The following is an 18,357-nucleotide window of genomic DNA, read 5'->3' as shown; positions in this document are numbered from 1 at the left end:
GAATATAAGGAAAAAAGATTGCATTGCACAGGGCTTGAACCTAGATATCCAGCTTTACAGCCAAGTCAGCTACGACTGGCGCCAATCTACCACCTAACTGCAATTTTGGAATAATTGTGCAGATACTTTTAACGCGTGATGATCTCTCACGGTGGGCAGAGCTGCCAGAGTACTAGTCTGTATAATGATCAGCTTTAACACTTACTTCACCATTCTACTAGTAGAGGCATACCATTCTATTAGTAGAGACATACCATTCTACTAGTAGAGACGTACTATTCTACTAGTAGAGACATACCATTCTACTAGTAGAGACATACCATTCTACTAGTGGAGACGTACTATTCTACTAGTAGAGACATACCATTCTACTAGTAGAGACATACCATTCTACTAGTAGAGACATAACATTCTACTAGTAGAGACATACCATTCTACTAGTAGAGACATACCATTCTACTAGTAGAGACATACCATTCTACTAGTAGAGCCATACCATTCTACTAGTAGAGAGACACCATTCTACTAGTAGAGACATACTGTTTTACTAGTAGAGAGATACCATTCTATTAGTAGAGATATACCATTCTACTAGCAGAGACATACCATTCTACTAGCAGAGACATACCATTCTACTAGTAGAGACATACCATTCTACTAGTAGAGACATACCATTCTACTAGTAGAGACATACCATTCTACTAGTAGAGACATACCATTCTACTAGCAGAGACATACCATTCTACTAGCAGAGACTTACCATTCTACTAGTAGAGACATAACATTCTACTAGTAGAGACATACCATTCTACTAGTAGAAACATACCATTCTACTAGTAGAGACATACCATTCTACTAGTAGAGCCATACCATTTTATTAGTAGAGACATACCATTCTACTAGTAGAGAGACACCATTCTACTAGTAGAGACATACTGTTTTACTAGTAGAGAGATACCATTCTATTAGTAGAGACATACCATTCTACTAGCAGAGACATACCATTCTACTAGTAGAGGCATACCATTCTACTAGTAGAGAGATACCATTCTATTAGTAGAGGCATACCATTCTACCAGTAGAGACATACCATTCTACTAGTAGAGAGATACCATTCTACTAGTAGAGACATAACATTCTACTAGTAGAGATGTACCAGTCTAGACAGTAGACTTTCTTTTATAATTAAAGACATATTTCAAATATTATAGGAATTCTATTACGTTATCACTGATATTCTCTGCAACTAGAAGAAACATTAATATCTACTAGCGAGGACAATATCCATCCTAGCAGCAAAGACATGCACTGTCCATCAGCAGAGATTTTGTAGTCTACTAGCCACAACATTCCATTCTACCAGAAATAAATGTTTTTCTAGCCAAGTAATATTGACACTTTCATACAAACATTGCATTTCAAAAATTGTCTAATTTAAAAAAAAACTGACTTTCTCTATTCAGCAACCAGATATAATACTCTAATGGTTTTCTATTAGATGAATTACTTCACTTGTGACTTACAATTTTGCTCGAGCGGCTAATTTAAAAAAAGTGTCCACAGATTTTAAACTAGAACCTACAGTATAGAACGCTATACTATATAAGACAGGTAAAATGATCGCATTGCATTGCATATATTATGGAGTTAATGAACATGAGAAAATCCTTTCTACTGTTTCAACAGGGTGGTTACTGTACAATCCATATTAGTAGACAATACGTATACTATTTAATGATATATTCTATTCTTCAAACAAACATAATACTGACCATTTATAATGTATGTCTTCCTAAGTAACTCTGGGTAGTTATCTTCAAATGCAGCTATAATGGTCTTGAAGCAATCAATTCCTGCATAACAATATAACAAGTGCATTACACTGCGACACTGCTAGGAGTGTCAGATTATATTAAATATGACTAGTCAATTCCTGCATAACAATATAACAAATGCATCACACTGCGACACTTGCTAGGAGTGTCAGATTATATTAAATATGACTAGTCAATTCCTGCATAACAATATAACAACTGCATCACACTGCGACACTTGCTAGAAGTGTCAGATTATATTAAATATGACTAGTCAATTCCTGCATAACAATATAACAAGTGCATCACACTGCGACACTTGCTAGGAGTGTCAGATTATATTAAATATGACCAGTCAATTCCTGCATAACAATATAACAACTGCATCACACTGCGACACTTGCTAGAAGTGTCAGATTATATTAAATATGACTAGTCAATTCCTGCATAACAATATAACAAGTGCATCACACTGCGACACTTGCTAGGAGTGTCAGATTATATTAAATATGACCAGTCAATTCCTGCATAACAATATAACAACTGCATCACACTGCGACACTTGCTAGGAGTGTCAGATTATATTAAATATGACCAGTCAATTCCTGCATAACAATATAACAACTGCATCACACTGCGACACTTGCTAGAAGTGTCAGATTATATTAAATGTCTTGTGATTGTGAAGACTGATAGAATAACAAACCTGGTGACTGATAGAATAACAAACCTGGTGGCCAGAGGTGGTGCCAGCTCAGCCCTGCCACATCGTAGATTATGTTTATTTGGTCAATTGGCTTTCCCATCTAAAAGATAGGTAACGCAATCAATACACTTTTGCGTACATCAAAATGGGAGTTGAACTGAGAAATACATAACACCTTTGTTATAACAATGTTTCAGCTCAACCAGATCTTAAGCAATGTTGAAATGCCTTGGAGACATTTTAAAATTTACTATGTTCCAAATTGATAGCTTTTGACTTTATCTATGAAAGTTAAAGTTTATATCCAGGAACTTTAGGTATATCATATTTGAATTTTTATGCTACCGTACTTTTCGGACGATTAACTGCACCCTCATATAAACCGAATCTGCTTCATTTTCAAAAAACCGATGATAAAACAATACATAGGCTGCACCTTTTGTATAGTTCCCAGAACTAATGACATTGCTTTTTAACACGGCAATAACATTGCTGGTTAAAACGAAACAGTGCTGTTAGGCACTGTACCATACTAACTGACGCTTTTTAACCCAGTACCTAATGGAACAGTACCATTAGGCATTGTTTCGTTTTTTTTCACCGCTAGAGGCGCACTAACCGGAGATTCTGCTTAATGCACCCTAGCGGTGAAAGAAAAAATCACAGAATAGCCGCAGTCTCTAAATAAGCCGCATGGCTCAAAACATCAAAAAAAAGTAGGGGCTAATAGTCAGCTAAATAGTTTTCTCAAAGCCTAAAACATTCTGTAATCACAACAGGTAGGACATAACAAATTTTAAGACATGGGATTGTAAAACAACGATGATTTAAAAAAATAATGATGTTAATAATGAATGTTTGATTTTTAGTAAATTTGATCTCTTTTCACTAACTTTTACTCATGTAAATTGTCTGCGTTGCACATTACAATGCAGAATTACACATTAGAATGCTAGTGAACCCGCTTTTCAGCATTAGCGACTCATATGCGCAGGCTTTAACTTGTACCTGTAATCATGACAGAGCAGTATTTTTAAATTTGTCACACAAACCCACACACCCACACCAACACAAGTGTTTGTCAAGGTACATTAACTTTCGCAAATTTATGAAAAAATCAAACAATTCGTGATGTTTGTCCCCATATATTGCATAAGCTTTACACACAGACTCAACGGTGTATCATAACAACATTGAAACATCTGAATGCATTCAGATTTAGCAGAAGAAAATCTCAATGAATAGTCTTTTGTTAAGCTGATATAAAATTTGGTTGCAAACGAAACAAACCGTTCAAATTTATGAAATTTATGTTGACAACCAGAGGTTTTCAAAAAAAACTTCTTTAATTTTATACTGAAATTTTTTTTAAAACCTTGAGCATTCGGTCTTGACAGTTACAACAAGTTTAAAATGAGATGCCCAAACCTGTTCAAACATAAACATACCCTTGTTAGCAGCTCAACTCTGGATGACGCGAAGACTCGTAAACATATTCGGAGATTATTTTCAGTAACTTACCTTAGCGGTTTGGGACTTCAGAGTGAGAAGAAGCTGTTCACATGAATAAAGCTTGTGAAGGAGAACCTGCTCCTTAGTGGCGGAATGGAGGATACCTGCGAGCAGAGACAAAGATCATTTGCAGCACTTGTCATTCCATAACTGAAACTGGTATTTTCTACTGACAATTAACGGATAGTGACACATGGTAAAAATTGTTTGGCACCCTTTTGAAAAACAAAATTGTTCAACACCCGGAACACTTCAAAAAAGACAACAAAGTCTTGAATTAAAGCATAAAGAATGTGCGTAAAGAGCAGACAATACATAGAAAAGTGCAGACGACACATAAAATAACACAGGCGGCACATAGAATAATAAAGACAATAGTTAGAATAGCACACAAGTGGTAGAATATCATGGACGACACATAGAATAGTGCAGACAATACATTGAATAGCGCATACTAGTGTTGGGCCGGTATCTAATTTAGTGCCGGATCGGATATCCTTGCTCATTTTTATCGGTTTTCCCGGTATCGGTATCCTCGGTATTTACCATCTTCGGTATCCTTTGCCAACTAAGAAAGTTCGGTATTGTCGGTACTATTGTTCGGTATGTGGTTATCAGTGTGTCTTTAAATTGTTTAAACTTTAAATCATAACTGTCTCGAACAATCTTTATCGTTGTGCAAAAAGTAGCCTGTGCAAAAAACATTCTTTAGTCAGCAGTATATTGTTACGGCAAAGAGACTCCTTGTTTTAGAAAGCCAACAAAGAAAGATGGAAATATAATTTTCATGATAGATGTTTTTATTGTTTATTCTATTAAAAAATATCGTTATTAATACAAACGTTATGTATAATAAAGAACATATAGATAATGGCAAAGGGCTCTCTTTGTTAAATATACTGAAACAGTTTAAAAAAAATCTTACTATCACATATTGTAATCAGGTAATGTAATCACATAATTATACGCAGTCCAATTAGAGTCCAGTCCCGTTAGAGTCTTTATACGTCTTCTCATCTGCGTTGAACTCCCAAACCTTCGAGGCTGGTGGCATTATCAATGTAACGTAATATAATAGTAGATACAGTAAACGTGGAAATTTCTGTTGAATTTGTTCGCCAATGCATGCTGAGATTGGCATGTTCGTCATGAAGCGTTTTAAAAATCTCTCCGAATATCCGTATAACCATATACCGGATAGGCTTTTACGGATAAATACCGATCATATCAAACCGGCCGCGGATACCTAGCTGACACCGAAAATGATTGGTTTCCTCGGATACCGAGAATCCCTTGGTATCGGTAAGAGCGGATAACCCAATACCGGCCCAACACTAGCGCATACGATAGTGCATAGGAAGCATACAGTAGCAAATATAACACTCAGAATAAAATAAGACAACTGTCTAATGCTCTTAAAAAGTGTACATGACATAAAACTATTTCTACCGACACCCACCTCTTGTGTCTAGTCGCGTGAATGGGTCTAACCATACTGGGAAACCTTCCTTGTCGAACCCACAAACTCCGCCCACATAGTACTTGCTTAACACCTCTGGAGCTCTGTAGACCGTACAAAGCTCATCACAATTGTTAGCCTTTCTGAACTCCATGCTCTGCGACATACATGAAATTGTAATGTAGAACTGCAAGTCTCGAATGGAATGTAACCCGCTGGAGTTCTTTCCTCTGTTCAACACATGAAGAGTCAATAATTACCTATTAAGACTTGCACTATTATACTATGCAATGACACTTGATCACATGTTTATGGCCCTAAAATCCTTTAAAATGTACATCAGAGTTCATGTAAATTTCTTAATTGGAATGGAAACTGCAATCTTCAGATTATGATACACCCTCCAAATGATGCAACCCATTTATAAAATAGTACTGGATTATTGCTACATAAGTTTTTTTTTAGTTTAAAGTGCAAAAATGAGACAGCCAAGAGAAAGAGTGTAATACAGCTACTTTGCGCCAACCCGAGTTCACGACTGAAGATGATTACCTAGCTCTTCGGCATAAGAGGAAATAAGGTAAGCACTATATGACATTTCATAATACTAAAGCATATGAGCAGTCCATGCTTGTTACTAATGCATTACAGGCACTGCCAAAAGAATATTGAAACACGAAATGGAAAGCATTTTGTGTGTAAGTCTCAGATGCCATGCGATACACACCAGCAATTCAATTTCAGTTTGATAACTAGACAATTGATATTGTCCAGATTTCATTAGTAACCCAGAGGTTAAAGTTCAACGTAAGGATATTAAAGGATGGTAGTATGATAATAATGGTGTTTATAAATCACAAAAACAACAATGATAAAATTGTGGAAAATAAAGCCATACTTTACGTAGCATTGCCTCTGCCTTATCCACACTCCAGTTACGAGCTGCAACAAAAATCATCAGCTATAATAATGGTTGATAAACTTTCAAGACAGCAAGAGTTATCTGCTCAAAATAAAATACCATATGTGATAACTCCAAAATAATTGTGTAGATTCTTTTACAAATTGAGGTGGTGATTATAATACAAGAATAAAACAATTTGAAAGCCAAAAAAGGTTTGACTTAATTCAAACAATGAGAACACTAGCAGCACCAAAAAATTCATATGAGCGGCCTGATCACAGGAATTGATTCATCAATTCCTGTTATTTTATCATCAATTTATCAATTGATTGATAAAAAACTGTCACACCTCTCAGATAGCAATAAATATTAAAATAGTGGCAATTCATAGGAGAGCATGTATTAAACGTATTATTTTGTGTAACAGAATAATTGATAATAATAATAATAAACCATCATACAAAATAACAGTAGTAATAAGTAAAAAAGAGAAAAGACCAAGTTTCAAAAATTCTGCCTGCAAAGTCAACAAGACATGTTAAACCCTGTTAAACCCTTGTTTGACCCATGTTTGACCTATAGCAGCTAGACATGTTAAACCTTGTTTGACCCATGTTTGACCTATAGCAACTATAGACCAGCTAACATCCGAATAAGTCCAAATAATAGTCCAAATAACATCCGACTTGTGAATTTTAAGGAAATCATCAAGTAAGATTCGCTGCAGCCAACATGAAGCCAGAAAAAGTGAGTAGTGATGTTCCTAGCAAGCCAATCCCTCGTTGCTGGGGTTTAGGGAGATGAATAGGTGAAGGTACCCACCGATAAGCCACCGCCTTAAATATCTATCCTCGTCTACATCCCAGGCATCAGGTTTCGTCAGATCAAGCACTCGGTTTCTCAACTACCAATGAGAGAAAGAGAAGAGCGATGAAGCGAGTAACACACACGCACAATAATAGACACGCAATAATAATAGACATGACTTAGAGATTTCCCCAATAATACTTTCAGCAAACTCTTTACATTAGTACCAAAATATTGTTTAGTGGTCAACCCAGCACCAGATCTTAACTTTTCTGTGTCACTGAGTTTCCATGCTTTGAATGGTTTCGAAGTTGCTTTCACTTCAAATCATAAAACCGATAAAATCCAAACGCATTTGACGCCATTTCGCTTAGCTAAATTAGGACGAAGGCATTCTTTATGAGAGTAATATTCGCCATCATAGAAACACTCAATGCTGATGGATCCGAATCAATAATACTCGGCTAAGCTCCATCCTATGGTAGTAAAAAGGTTTCAGCACTGTGAACAGGCCTCCTGGCTTAGTGCAACTAGTTGACTATGTATGATTTGAAAAGTGACCCTGACCCAAAAGCGAGTCAATTTTGAGAAGTTTTGTTTTGAGGGATACATCACTAATATTGGTTAGATCTATAGCGCAACGCCGAATAATTGAAATGATAGGGTGCAAACTCATCAGCAGTGAGCAACTCCGAACCCATGAGAAGCATCGAAACACAGTGATTAATTCCGAATTTACATTTTTGCTCTGTACACCTAAAAGTACAGACACTTCAACCAGAGTTAAGTTGACTTGACCAGACAACACTGATAGATAGTGCCTCCAGTCATGTCTTCACACGGTCATCTTATTAGTGATCTTAGCTAAGAAATTGTAAAATATAAAACTCTGACCTCATCGACTTTTTTCAGCTCGTCATGTAGTTTCTTTTCGGCCATAGTAACTTCTCAACAACTGTATTTGGTACGACTGGTAGCAGAAATCAGTGTTACACAGCTAGAGATCGTACCTAGTGGGTAGCTGAAGTGTTTACCTACACAGGCGATGCATGGCCAAGAAGTGGTGCTGCTGCTCTGTTCTCTTCTCTGACCTAATAAGGGAAATATTGAAATTAAGTCTGAGACAACTGGTGTCTGCACGGGATGACCTAGAGATAACGTGAATTGCCAGACACATTGAATAAGTCTTTGGAGAAATTAGTGATTAAATTGCAAAAGACAGGGTACATTTTAATTGCAGTACAATAATTTTGCTTGTGCACCAACATATGGGATACTGGTGATTTAATGTCAGCAATTTAAACACTGTATGACGTTCTCTTATGACTGAATGCTTTAGTTTAACTGTGGTGAGCACCAGACGTTGAATGCATAGAAATAATCTACCACACGTAAATAATGAAACGTTCTGTGTGTCTGTCGGTTCATCACAACTTTACCTATTCACAATTTAATTCATTTCTTGCACATTAAGATTTTTGGCATAAAAATGTGTGTAGCTTCAGATTAACAATCTGGTCGCATAACATTTCTTCAACCATTGACTTGACTATGCACATGGCTGTCTACTTTCAAAGACTAACCTTTTACCATAGGAAATAATCTAGCATTGACAATTCATTATGAGCACCAATTTGTACATATGTAGCAGACACATTTTTAACAGAATAAAATGTTATTTTTTGACACCCTGAAATGTAACACAGTAACGTCAGCAGTGTTTTTGATAGTCATACATAGTTTCATTATGGCAATGCTTACTTTTGTTCAAAGCATCCCATATTGTATGGCATATCCAATACTTTGATAAATAAAAATTTGGAGACCTCATCTCATCAAATCATTGATTGGCATCAAAATATAGCAAAGTGCAACAAAAACAAATAAATACCATTGAAACAAGAAGTTTTTCTTTACATAATTAAAATTTATACATTTTGTGAGAATGGTTATGATACAGACAACCTAATTTTAACCAAGACTTTTTCTGGAATAACATAATAATTCGGTATACTTGTGCCTGAGGTATGCAGGCAACTACTTCCAACTACTACAAGCAACATAAAGAACTCATGGTAAGACGGCGTATTACCATTTTATTATATCCAATGCGTTTGTCAAACTTTGCGTAAACCACAAAGAGATGCACATTCCCAAATGCTTACATTCGTGATGCAAAGGCCTCCCAAGTGCTAGTCCAGCCTGTATTTTGACAAAAATATTTGCAGTTATCTCGAAAAAGCTTTTTTGCTTGCTTGGGGCGTAGCTAGAAACAATATATGGAATGTTATTAGGTAGAAAGGCTGAGAATATGCTAAGTGATTACTTCTGTTTACTAATCAATCAATATGAATTTTGTTGTTTTAAACCTGTGTCATTTTTAATTAAGGAGTTGTGGAGGACCTTTAGAGAAACAAAAATACTATTCATGGACTCATTAAAATGTTACATAGTCACTCAAACCTATCCTAATAGAATGTGATGCAATGATATAGTAGTACTGATAAAAGTAATGTGAGACTCCCTCCTCTACCTCTCTTGCAGTCGGTCATTTTAACAATAACTGTCTAACGGTTTGGGCTCTATCACTGACTTCCGTGCAGCACTGTTTTACGCCTTCACGGCAGACACAAAAATTAAGACCAGCGATGTTATCATATTTACTTGTAGTAACAAACAATACTATCTGCTTAATAACTAAATGCAAATATTTATTGTTTATGTTATTTATGGTAATAGGTGATGCTGATAGGTTTCACATTTGTACATCATTAGAATTGATGATGCTATTCTAACTGCATGTTGTTTATGGTGCAAGGTTGAGGCACCAAGTCAATGTAAATATATATTTAGCGATCAACAGTTGCAATATCATAGTTGTATATCACAGTTATATATAAAAGTTATCATTAGAGTTATGTAATGGTTGTATCAAGCGGATATTAAATTTGATAACAACAACTTCAACTATTGGTTTATGTGTGGGTTGTCAGTTCAGGTCGTAAAAGACTGCCACAGCAGAATGCAGTAAGTGTTGATGAGAAAGTGAATAAATGAGCGAATGCCAGTTGGAGTGAGATTAAAGTTGGTGTTTTATTGATTTTCCCATTCTTAGACTTTTAATATAACTAAGCTATTGTTGGCAAAGCAGTTTCAATAATGTGTCGCAAGGTGTGAATGATCAGCAGAAATGTGAACGCTCTAAAGTCTGGCACGAAGAGTAGTTTTCCACGAGCACTGAATAGTTAGGTTTATTGCTACGATATAGCGAAACCTTCACAGGTGAAGGTTATAAATTCTGATATTTGCTTCATAATGCTGAACCCGTCATATGTTGGAGTAAATAATCTCATAAGTATATGTTATATTTTGTGTAATTTGTTACACAGTCCAAAAACTTAACTCACATCATATATTAATACAAATGCTTTCCATAAAACTAAAAAAAGAACATAAGTATAAAAACTAAATAGTGTGTACAAACTAAGTTAATAAAGTAATAAGTAATAAAGAGAGGTTGTCATTGTTAAGACTTGCAGGTTCAGTGGTAGAGTGCTAAAAGGTCTAGTATACCCTGCTCTAACTTGCACTAAATGTTGTCTATAAGTAACTTATATTGTTCGTTACATTTACATTTTATTTTTAATTTCTACAAAAGTAATTTTTCTATTTTTACTTGCAAAATTGTGATGTTTTGAAAATTTCATATGTCATATGTGGGAGATCAATTTGTATGTTGAGACAAAATCACTCAAATTTCATCTTTTTTCAAAACTTGATCTAGAGGATAGATCGATGTTTAGCTGTACTGTTGTGCCTAACAAAAACAGTATTTTATATTCTTCATTCCACTTTTTGTTTCGTTCTTTATAGAATTTTTGTGGCCCAAATACCAAGCACTGGGTTAAGTTAATAAACAAACGTAAACAAAAGGTTTTAGTAAAAAATGATGAAAAAAAAATTAAACACGAAGGTATGATTCGCGGGCGAATTTTCAGGACTATATCAGACCCTCTGGGAATATAGTCAGGACTATATCAGACCCCCTGGGAATATAGTCAGGACTATATCAGACCCCCTGGGAATATAGTCAGGACTATATCAGACCCCCTGGGAATATAGTCAGGACTATATCAGACCCCCTGGGAATATAGTCAGGACTATATCAGACCCCCTGGGAATATAGTCAGGACTATATCAGACCCGCTGGGAATATAGTCAGGACTATATCAGACCCCCTGGGAATATAGTCAGGACTATATCAGACCCGCTGGGAATATAGTCAGGACTATATCAGACCCGCTGGGCAAATTAATTTTCCAGAAAATCAATTTCTTTTAAAAGGATTATACCCTCTTTTGTATGTTGTGTGCATATATCTATGTATAAACATGCATATGTATACATGTATATGTCCAGATATATATATATTATAAATGAATAAAAATGTATTTCATAAAAATGTTTATATATGTAGATCTACCAAGATAAATAGATATATTGTATATTTATTTATGATACAAGTGTACACTTTAATAAGCACAATTTCTGTATAATTTATTCAAAAGCATTCTCCTTTACAAAGGCCTACATCACAGTCTTTGCACCATGTGCTTATTCTTGTCTTTTTGTACCAATTACACAGCATCTACTGGAGTGAATATTGGACCTGTCACTACTACAAACTGATGAATGGTAGGAGATTTATCTCTTTTCATATTGGTAATTTTCTTCCGGGTCTTGGCATCACCCAACCCACCTCATCATCATTACTGCTACCAGCTTTTTTATCAATATCACTTCCAGATGTAAAATAATTACAATCACAATTTGAACCTGATTCATTATCATCTCTGGCTACTAAATCTAAAATGTCGGTCAGCTGTGATTCTCTTAGTAACTCCGGTACTAGTACTTGATGTATTAGAATAATCACGGAGAATTCGCTTAGAAGACGTCATGACGATAAACTAAATTAAAACTCTCGAAGCTTTCAGTAAATAACAGCTAAAACCGAACCAGAAAGAAAAAAAGAATTAAAAATTATTTAGAATGGTTTTTTAATTTTTTCGCAATTTTTATTAATTTATTACTGCTAAAAACGATCGTTTTGTGCAAATAGAAAATTTTTTTTAGAGGCTAACCGAAGCCAATATATCGTAGCTTGCTATCGATAAAAAAGGTAAACAAAAAAACGGCTTTTAGCTAACCAAAAGCCGCAATAAAAGAAATATGTTTTTATGGCGACAAAAATGTCACTGCCCATTTGAAGGGGTATCGCGAAGTGACAAAAATGTCGCTTTGCCCGCGAAAGGGTTAAGTCAACCAACATATTTCCTTTCATGGTGGATGAAAAAATTAACATTTTCAATGGCTGCACAACAGAGTATTTTATATGCTGTCCCAATGCCTGTTGACAGCCCATAACTGATGTTATTTACATACTCCAAGGCAAACTAACTTTTTCACTAGAACTAATGTATCGTTATCCTACATGTAAGAATGTTATACTTGTACCCCAGATACTTTTTGAAATAAGATCATAGAATCAATAATCAATCAATCTTAAAACATCACGAAATAAATGTCGTGTGGTTATAACATTGGCATGTAGATTTGTAATTTCTAACACTATGATATTGCTTACACATTTATAATCTGCTAATGTAAAGACTCATCTAAGAAAACTGGGTTTCAATTTTTTTAATTGCAACTATCTTCTCTTGCTCTTCATTGCCATCAGTATTATACGATGTTGAACAGATGTTTCAAAGCCACAAAGTTTTAACCCTGAACTTGCTTAAAATATACGTACGCTTTAGTTTTTTAGAAATGGACTCACATCTGAGTTTTATCCTTCATACGAACTTTCATTTGGAAATACCTTACCAAACCCCATGAATTTAACATACGAATACCCTACATTTGTATAGCCTCATTTTCCAAAGCAGTCTCAAATTATAAGGGGGTAGTAGGCCTACTTAAAGTTTTATCAGACTTCCAATTTTTAAAAACTGACACTTGGGTTATAATGAGGTGAGACCAGAAAATGTAGGGAGCAAATGTCAAAATGATGTAAAAAGCATGAAGTTTAGATATCGCCAGCTATTTAACTGAAAATAATGTCACACGTTTCCACTTTTGGGAGAAGAAAAATTAATGTATTACAGCATTTGGCTAAAGGATACACATATCAAACAGCATGCATAGCCGGTGCTGCAAAATGACATGCCACCTTGATCAAAAAATTAACCAATGAGAATTGACTTCTTTCATGCAATATTTTTATTACCGCTTTTGCAGTAACGTCAGCATATGTATAACTTGATATGAATTAACAATTTGTGATAGCAAGTTTGTGATAGCAAGTTTGTGATAGCAAGTTTATGATAGCAAGTTTGTGATAGTAAGTTTGTGATAGCAAGTTTGTGATAGCAAGTTTGTGATAGCAAGTTTGTGATAGCAAGTTTGTGATAGTAAGTTTGTGATAGCAAGTTTATGATAGCAAGTTTATGATAGCAAGTTTATGATAGCAAGTTTGTGATAGCAAGTTTGTGATAGCAAGTTTATGATAGCAAGTTTGTGATAGTAAGTTTATGATAGCAAGTTTGTGATAGTAAGTTTGTGATAGCAAGTTTGTGATAGCAAGTTTGTGATAGTAAGTTTGTGATAGCAAGTTTGTGATAGTAAGTTTGTGATAGCAAGTTTGTGATAGCAAGTTTGTGATAGTAAGTTTGTGATAGCAAGTTTGTGATAGTAAGTTTGTGATAGCAAGTTTGTGATAGTAAGTTTATGATAGCAAGTTTGTGATAGTAAGTTTGTGATAGCAAGTTTGTGATAGTAAGTTTGTGATAGCAAGTTTGTGATAGTAAGTTTATGATAGCAAGTTTGTGATAGTAAGTTTGTGATAGCAAGTTTGTGATAGTAAGTTTGTGATAGCAAGTTTGTGATAGTAAGTTTGTGATAGTAAGTTTGTGATAGTAAGTTTGTGATAGCAAGTTTGTGATAGCAAGTTTGTGATAGTAAGTTTATGATAGCAAGTTTGTGATAGTAAGTTTGTGATAGCAAGTTTGTGATAGTAAGTTTGTGATAGCAAGTTTGTGATAGTAAGTTTGTGATAGTAAGTTTGTGATAGTAAGTTTGTGATGGCAAGTTTGTGATAGCAAGTTTGTGATAGTAAGTTTGTGATAGCAAGTTTGTGATAGTAAGTTTGTGATAGTAAGTTTGTGATAGCAAGTTTATGATAGCAAGTTTGTGATAGTAAGTTTGTGATAGCAAGTTTGTGATGGCAAGTTTGTGATGGCAAGTTTATGATAGCAAGTTTGTGATAGCAAGTTTGTGATAGCAAGTTTGTGATGGCAAGTTTATGATAGCAAGTTTGTGATAGTAAGTTTGTGATAGTAAGTTTGTGATGGCAAGTTTGTGATAGCAAGTTTGTGATAGTAAGTTTGTGATAGCAAGTTTGTGATAGTAAGTTTGTGATAGTAAGTTTGTGATAGCAAGTTTGTGATAGTAAGTTTGTGATAGTAAGTTTGTGATAGTAAGTTTGTGATAGCAAGTTTATGATAGCAAGTTTGTGATAGTAAGTTTATGATAGTAAGTTTGTGATAGTAAGTTTGTGATAGTAAGTTTGTGATAGCAAGTTTATGATAGCAAGTTTGTGATAGTAAGTTTGTGATAGCAAGTTTGTGATGGCAAGTTTGTGATGGCAAGTTTATGATAGCAAGTTTGTGATAGCAAGTTTGTGATAGTAAGTTTGTGATAGCAAGTTTGTGATGGCAAGTTTATGATAGCAAGTTTGTGATAGCAAGTTTGTGATAGTAAGTTTGTGATAGCAAGTTTGTGATGGCAAGTTTATGATAGCAAGTTTGTGATAGCAAGTTTGTGATAGTAAGTTTGTGATAGTAAGTTTGTGATGGCAAGTTTATGATAGCAAGTTTGTGATAGTAAGTTTGTGATAGCAAGTTTGTGATAGTAAGTTTGTGATAGTAAGTTTGTGATAGTAAGTTTGTGATGGCAAGTTTGTGATAGCAAGTTTGTGATAGTAAGTTTGTGATAGCAAGTTTGTGATAGTAAGTTTGTGATAGTAAGTTTGTGATAGCAAGTTTATGATAGCAAGTTTGTGATAGCAAGTTTATGATAGCAAGTTTGTGATAGTAAGTTTGTGATAGCAAGTTTGTGATGGCAAGTTTATGATAGCAAGTTTGTGATAGTAAGTTTGTGATAGCAAGTTTGTGATAGTAAGTTTGTGATAGTAAGTTTGTGATAGTAAGTTTGTGATGGCAAGTTTGTGATAGCAAGTTTGTGATAGTAAGTTTGTGATAGCAAGTTTGTGATAGTAAGTTTGTGATAGTAAGTTTGTGATAGCAAGTTTATGATAGCAAGTTTGTGATAGTAAGTTTGTGATAGCAAGTTTGTGATAGCAAGTTTGTGATGGCAAGTTTGTGATGGCAAGTTTATGATAGCAAGTTTGTGATAGCAAGTTTGTGATAGTAAGTTTGTGATAGTAAGTTTGTGATAGTAAGTTTGTGATAGCAAGTTTGTGATAGTAAGTTTGTGATAGCAAGTTTGTGATGGCAAGTTTATGATAGCAAGTTTGTGATAGTAAGTTTGTGATAGCAAGTTTGTGATAGTAAGTTTGTGATAGCAAGTTTGTGATAGCAAGTTTATGATAGCAAGTTTGTGATAGCAAGTTTATGATAGCAAGTTTGTGATAGTAAGTTTGTGATAGCAAGTTTGTGATGGCAAGTTTATGATAGCAAGTTTGTGATAGTAAGTTTGTGATAGTAAGTTTGTGATAGTAAGTTTGTGATAGCAAGTTTGTGATAGCAAGTTTGTGATAGCAAGTTTGTGATAGCAAGTTTGTGATAGTAAGTTTGTGATAGTAAGTTTGTGATAGCAAGTTTGTGATGGCAAGTTTGTGATAGCAAGTTTGTGATAGCAAGTTTGTGATAGTAAGTTTGTGATAGTAAGTTTGTGATAGCAAGTTTGTGATAGCAAGTTTATGATAGCAAGTTTGTGATAGTAAGTTTGTGATAGCAAGTTTGTGATGGCAAGTTTATGATAGCAAGTTTGTGATAGTAAGTTTGTGATAGTAAGTTTGTGATAGTAAGTTTGTGATAGCAAGTTTGTGATAGCAAGTTTGTGATAGCAAGTTTGTGATAGCAAGTTTATGATAGCAAGTTTGTGATAGTAAGTTTGTAATAGCAAGTTTGTGATGGCAAGTTTATGATAGCAAGTTTGTGATAGTAAGTTTGTGATAGTAAGTTTGTGATAGTAAGTTTGTGATAGCAAGTTTGTGATAGCAAGTTTGTGATAGCAAGTTTATGATAGCAAGTTTGTGATAGTAAGTTTGTGATAGTAAGTTTGTGATAGTAAGTTTGTGATAGTAAGTTTGTGATAGCAAGTTTGTGATAGTAAGTTTGTGATAGCAAGTTTGTGATAGCAAGTTTATGATAGCAAGTTTGTGATAGTAAGTTTGTGATAGCAAGTTTGTGATGGCAAGTTTATGATAGCAAGTTTGTGATAGTAAGTTTGTGATAGCAAGTTTGTGATAGTAAGTTTGTGATAGCAAGTTTGTGATAGCAAGTTTATGATAGCAAGTTTATGATAGCAAGTTTATGATAGCAAGTTTGTGATAGTAAGTTTGTGATAGTAAGTTTGTGATGGCAAGTTTATGATAGCAAGTTTGTGATAGTAAGTTTGTGATAGTAAGTTTGTGATGGCAAGTTTATGATAGCAAGTTTGTGATAGCAAGTTTGTGATAGCAAGTTTGTGATAGTAAGTTTGTGATAGTAAGTTTGTGATGGCAAGTTTGTGATAGCAAGTTTATGATAGCAAGTTTGTGATAGTAAGTTTGTGATGGCAAGTTTGTGATAGCAAGTTTGTGATAGTAAGTTTGTGATAGCAAGTTTGTGATAGTAAGTTTGTGATAGTAAGTTTGTGATAGCAAGTTTGTGATAGCAAGTTTGTGATAGTAAGTTTGTGATAGTAAGTTTGTGATAGCAAGTTTATGATAGCAAGTTTGTGATAGTAAGTTTGTGATAGCAAGTTTGTGATGGCAAGTTTATGATAGCAAGTTTGTGATAGCAAGTTTGTGATAGTAAGTTTGTGATAGTAAGTTTGTGATAGCAAGTTTGTGATGGCAAGTTTGTGATAGCAAGTTTGTGATAGCAAGTTTGTGATAGTAAGTTTGTGATAGTAAGTTTATGATAGCAAGTTTGTGATAGCAAGTTTGTGATAGTAAGTTTGTGATAGTAAGTTTGTGATAGCAAGTTTATGATAGCAAGTTTGTGATAGTAAGTTTGTGATAGCAAGTTTGTGATGGCAAGTTTATGATAGCAAGTTTGTGATAGCAAGTTTGTGATAGTAAGTTTGTGATAGTAAGTTTGTGATAGTAAGTTTGTGATAGCAAGTTTGTGATAGTAAGTTTGTGATAGCAAGTTTGTGATAGCAAGTTTGTGATAGCAAGTTTGTGATAGCAAGTTTGTGATAGTAAGTTTGTGATAGTAAGTTTGTGATAGTAAGTTTGTGATAGTAAGTTTGTGATAGCAAGTTTGTGATAGTAAGTTTGTGATAGCAAGTTTATGATAGCAAGTTTGTGATAGCAAGTTTGTGATAGCAAGTTTGTGATAGTAAGTTTGTGATAGCAAGTTTGTGATGGCAAGTTTATGATAGCAAGTTTGTGATAGTAAGTTTGTGATAGCAAGTTTGTGATAGTAAGTTTGTGATAGCAAGTTTGTGATAGCAAGTTTATGATAGCAAGTTTGTGATAGCAAGTTTATGATAGCAAGTTTGTGATAGTAAGTTTGTGATAGCAAGTTTGTGATGGCAAGTTTATGATAGCAAGTTTGTGATAGTAAGTTTGTGATAGCAAGTTTGTGATAGTAAGTTTGTGATAGCAAGTTTGTGATAGCAAGTTTATGATAGCAAGTTTGTGATAGCAAGTTTATGATAGCAAGTTTGTGATAGTAAGTTTGTGATAGCAAGTTTGTGATGGCAAGTTTATGATAGCAAGTTTGTGATAGTAAGTTTGTGATAGTAAGTTTGTGATAGTAAGTTTGTGATAGTAAGTTTGTGATAGCAAGTTTGTGATAGTAAGTTTGTGATAGCAAGTTTGTGATAGCAAGTTTATGATAGTAAGTTTGTGATAGCA

General features: G+C 34.5%; 1 protein-coding gene across 2 annotated transcripts in view; it reads right to left on the bottom strand.

The window, feature by feature from the left end:
- LOC137387474 (SEC14-like protein 2) overlaps nucleotides 1-18,357 on the bottom strand; it is a 34,361-nt gene that overhangs the window by 7,690 nt on the left and 8,314 nt on the right. Inside the window, exons 2-8 of one of the 2 annotated variants that reach the window (XM_068073906.1) lie at nucleotides 8,097-8,293; nucleotides 7,218-7,299; nucleotides 6,390-6,433; nucleotides 5,492-5,648; nucleotides 4,042-4,136; nucleotides 2,545-2,620; nucleotides 1,773-1,853 (exon numbers count right to left, since the gene is read on the bottom strand). In XM_068073906.1, coding sequence (XP_067930007.1) covers nucleotides 1,773-1,853; nucleotides 2,545-2,620; nucleotides 4,042-4,136; nucleotides 5,492-5,648; nucleotides 6,390-6,433; nucleotides 7,218-7,299; nucleotides 8,097-8,141 — 580 coding nt within the window. In that variant the 5' untranslated portion in view covers nucleotides 8,142-8,293. Of the gene's footprint in view, nucleotides 1-1,772; nucleotides 1,854-2,544; nucleotides 2,621-4,041; nucleotides 4,137-5,491; nucleotides 5,649-6,389; nucleotides 6,434-7,217; nucleotides 7,300-8,096; nucleotides 8,294-18,357 lie in introns of those variants that run through there. The other variant, XM_068073907.1, reaches the window with a different exon arrangement.

Source organism: Watersipora subatra, chromosome 2 (genome assembly GCF_963576615.1).
Source record: "Watersipora subatra chromosome 2, tzWatSuba1.1, whole genome shotgun sequence".
Lineage (NCBI taxonomy): Eukaryota > Metazoa > Bryozoa > Gymnolaemata > Cheilostomatida > Watersiporidae > Watersipora > Watersipora subatra.
Note: the sequence above shows the minus strand (reverse complement) of the source record. Positions and strands in the feature narration are given on the sequence as shown.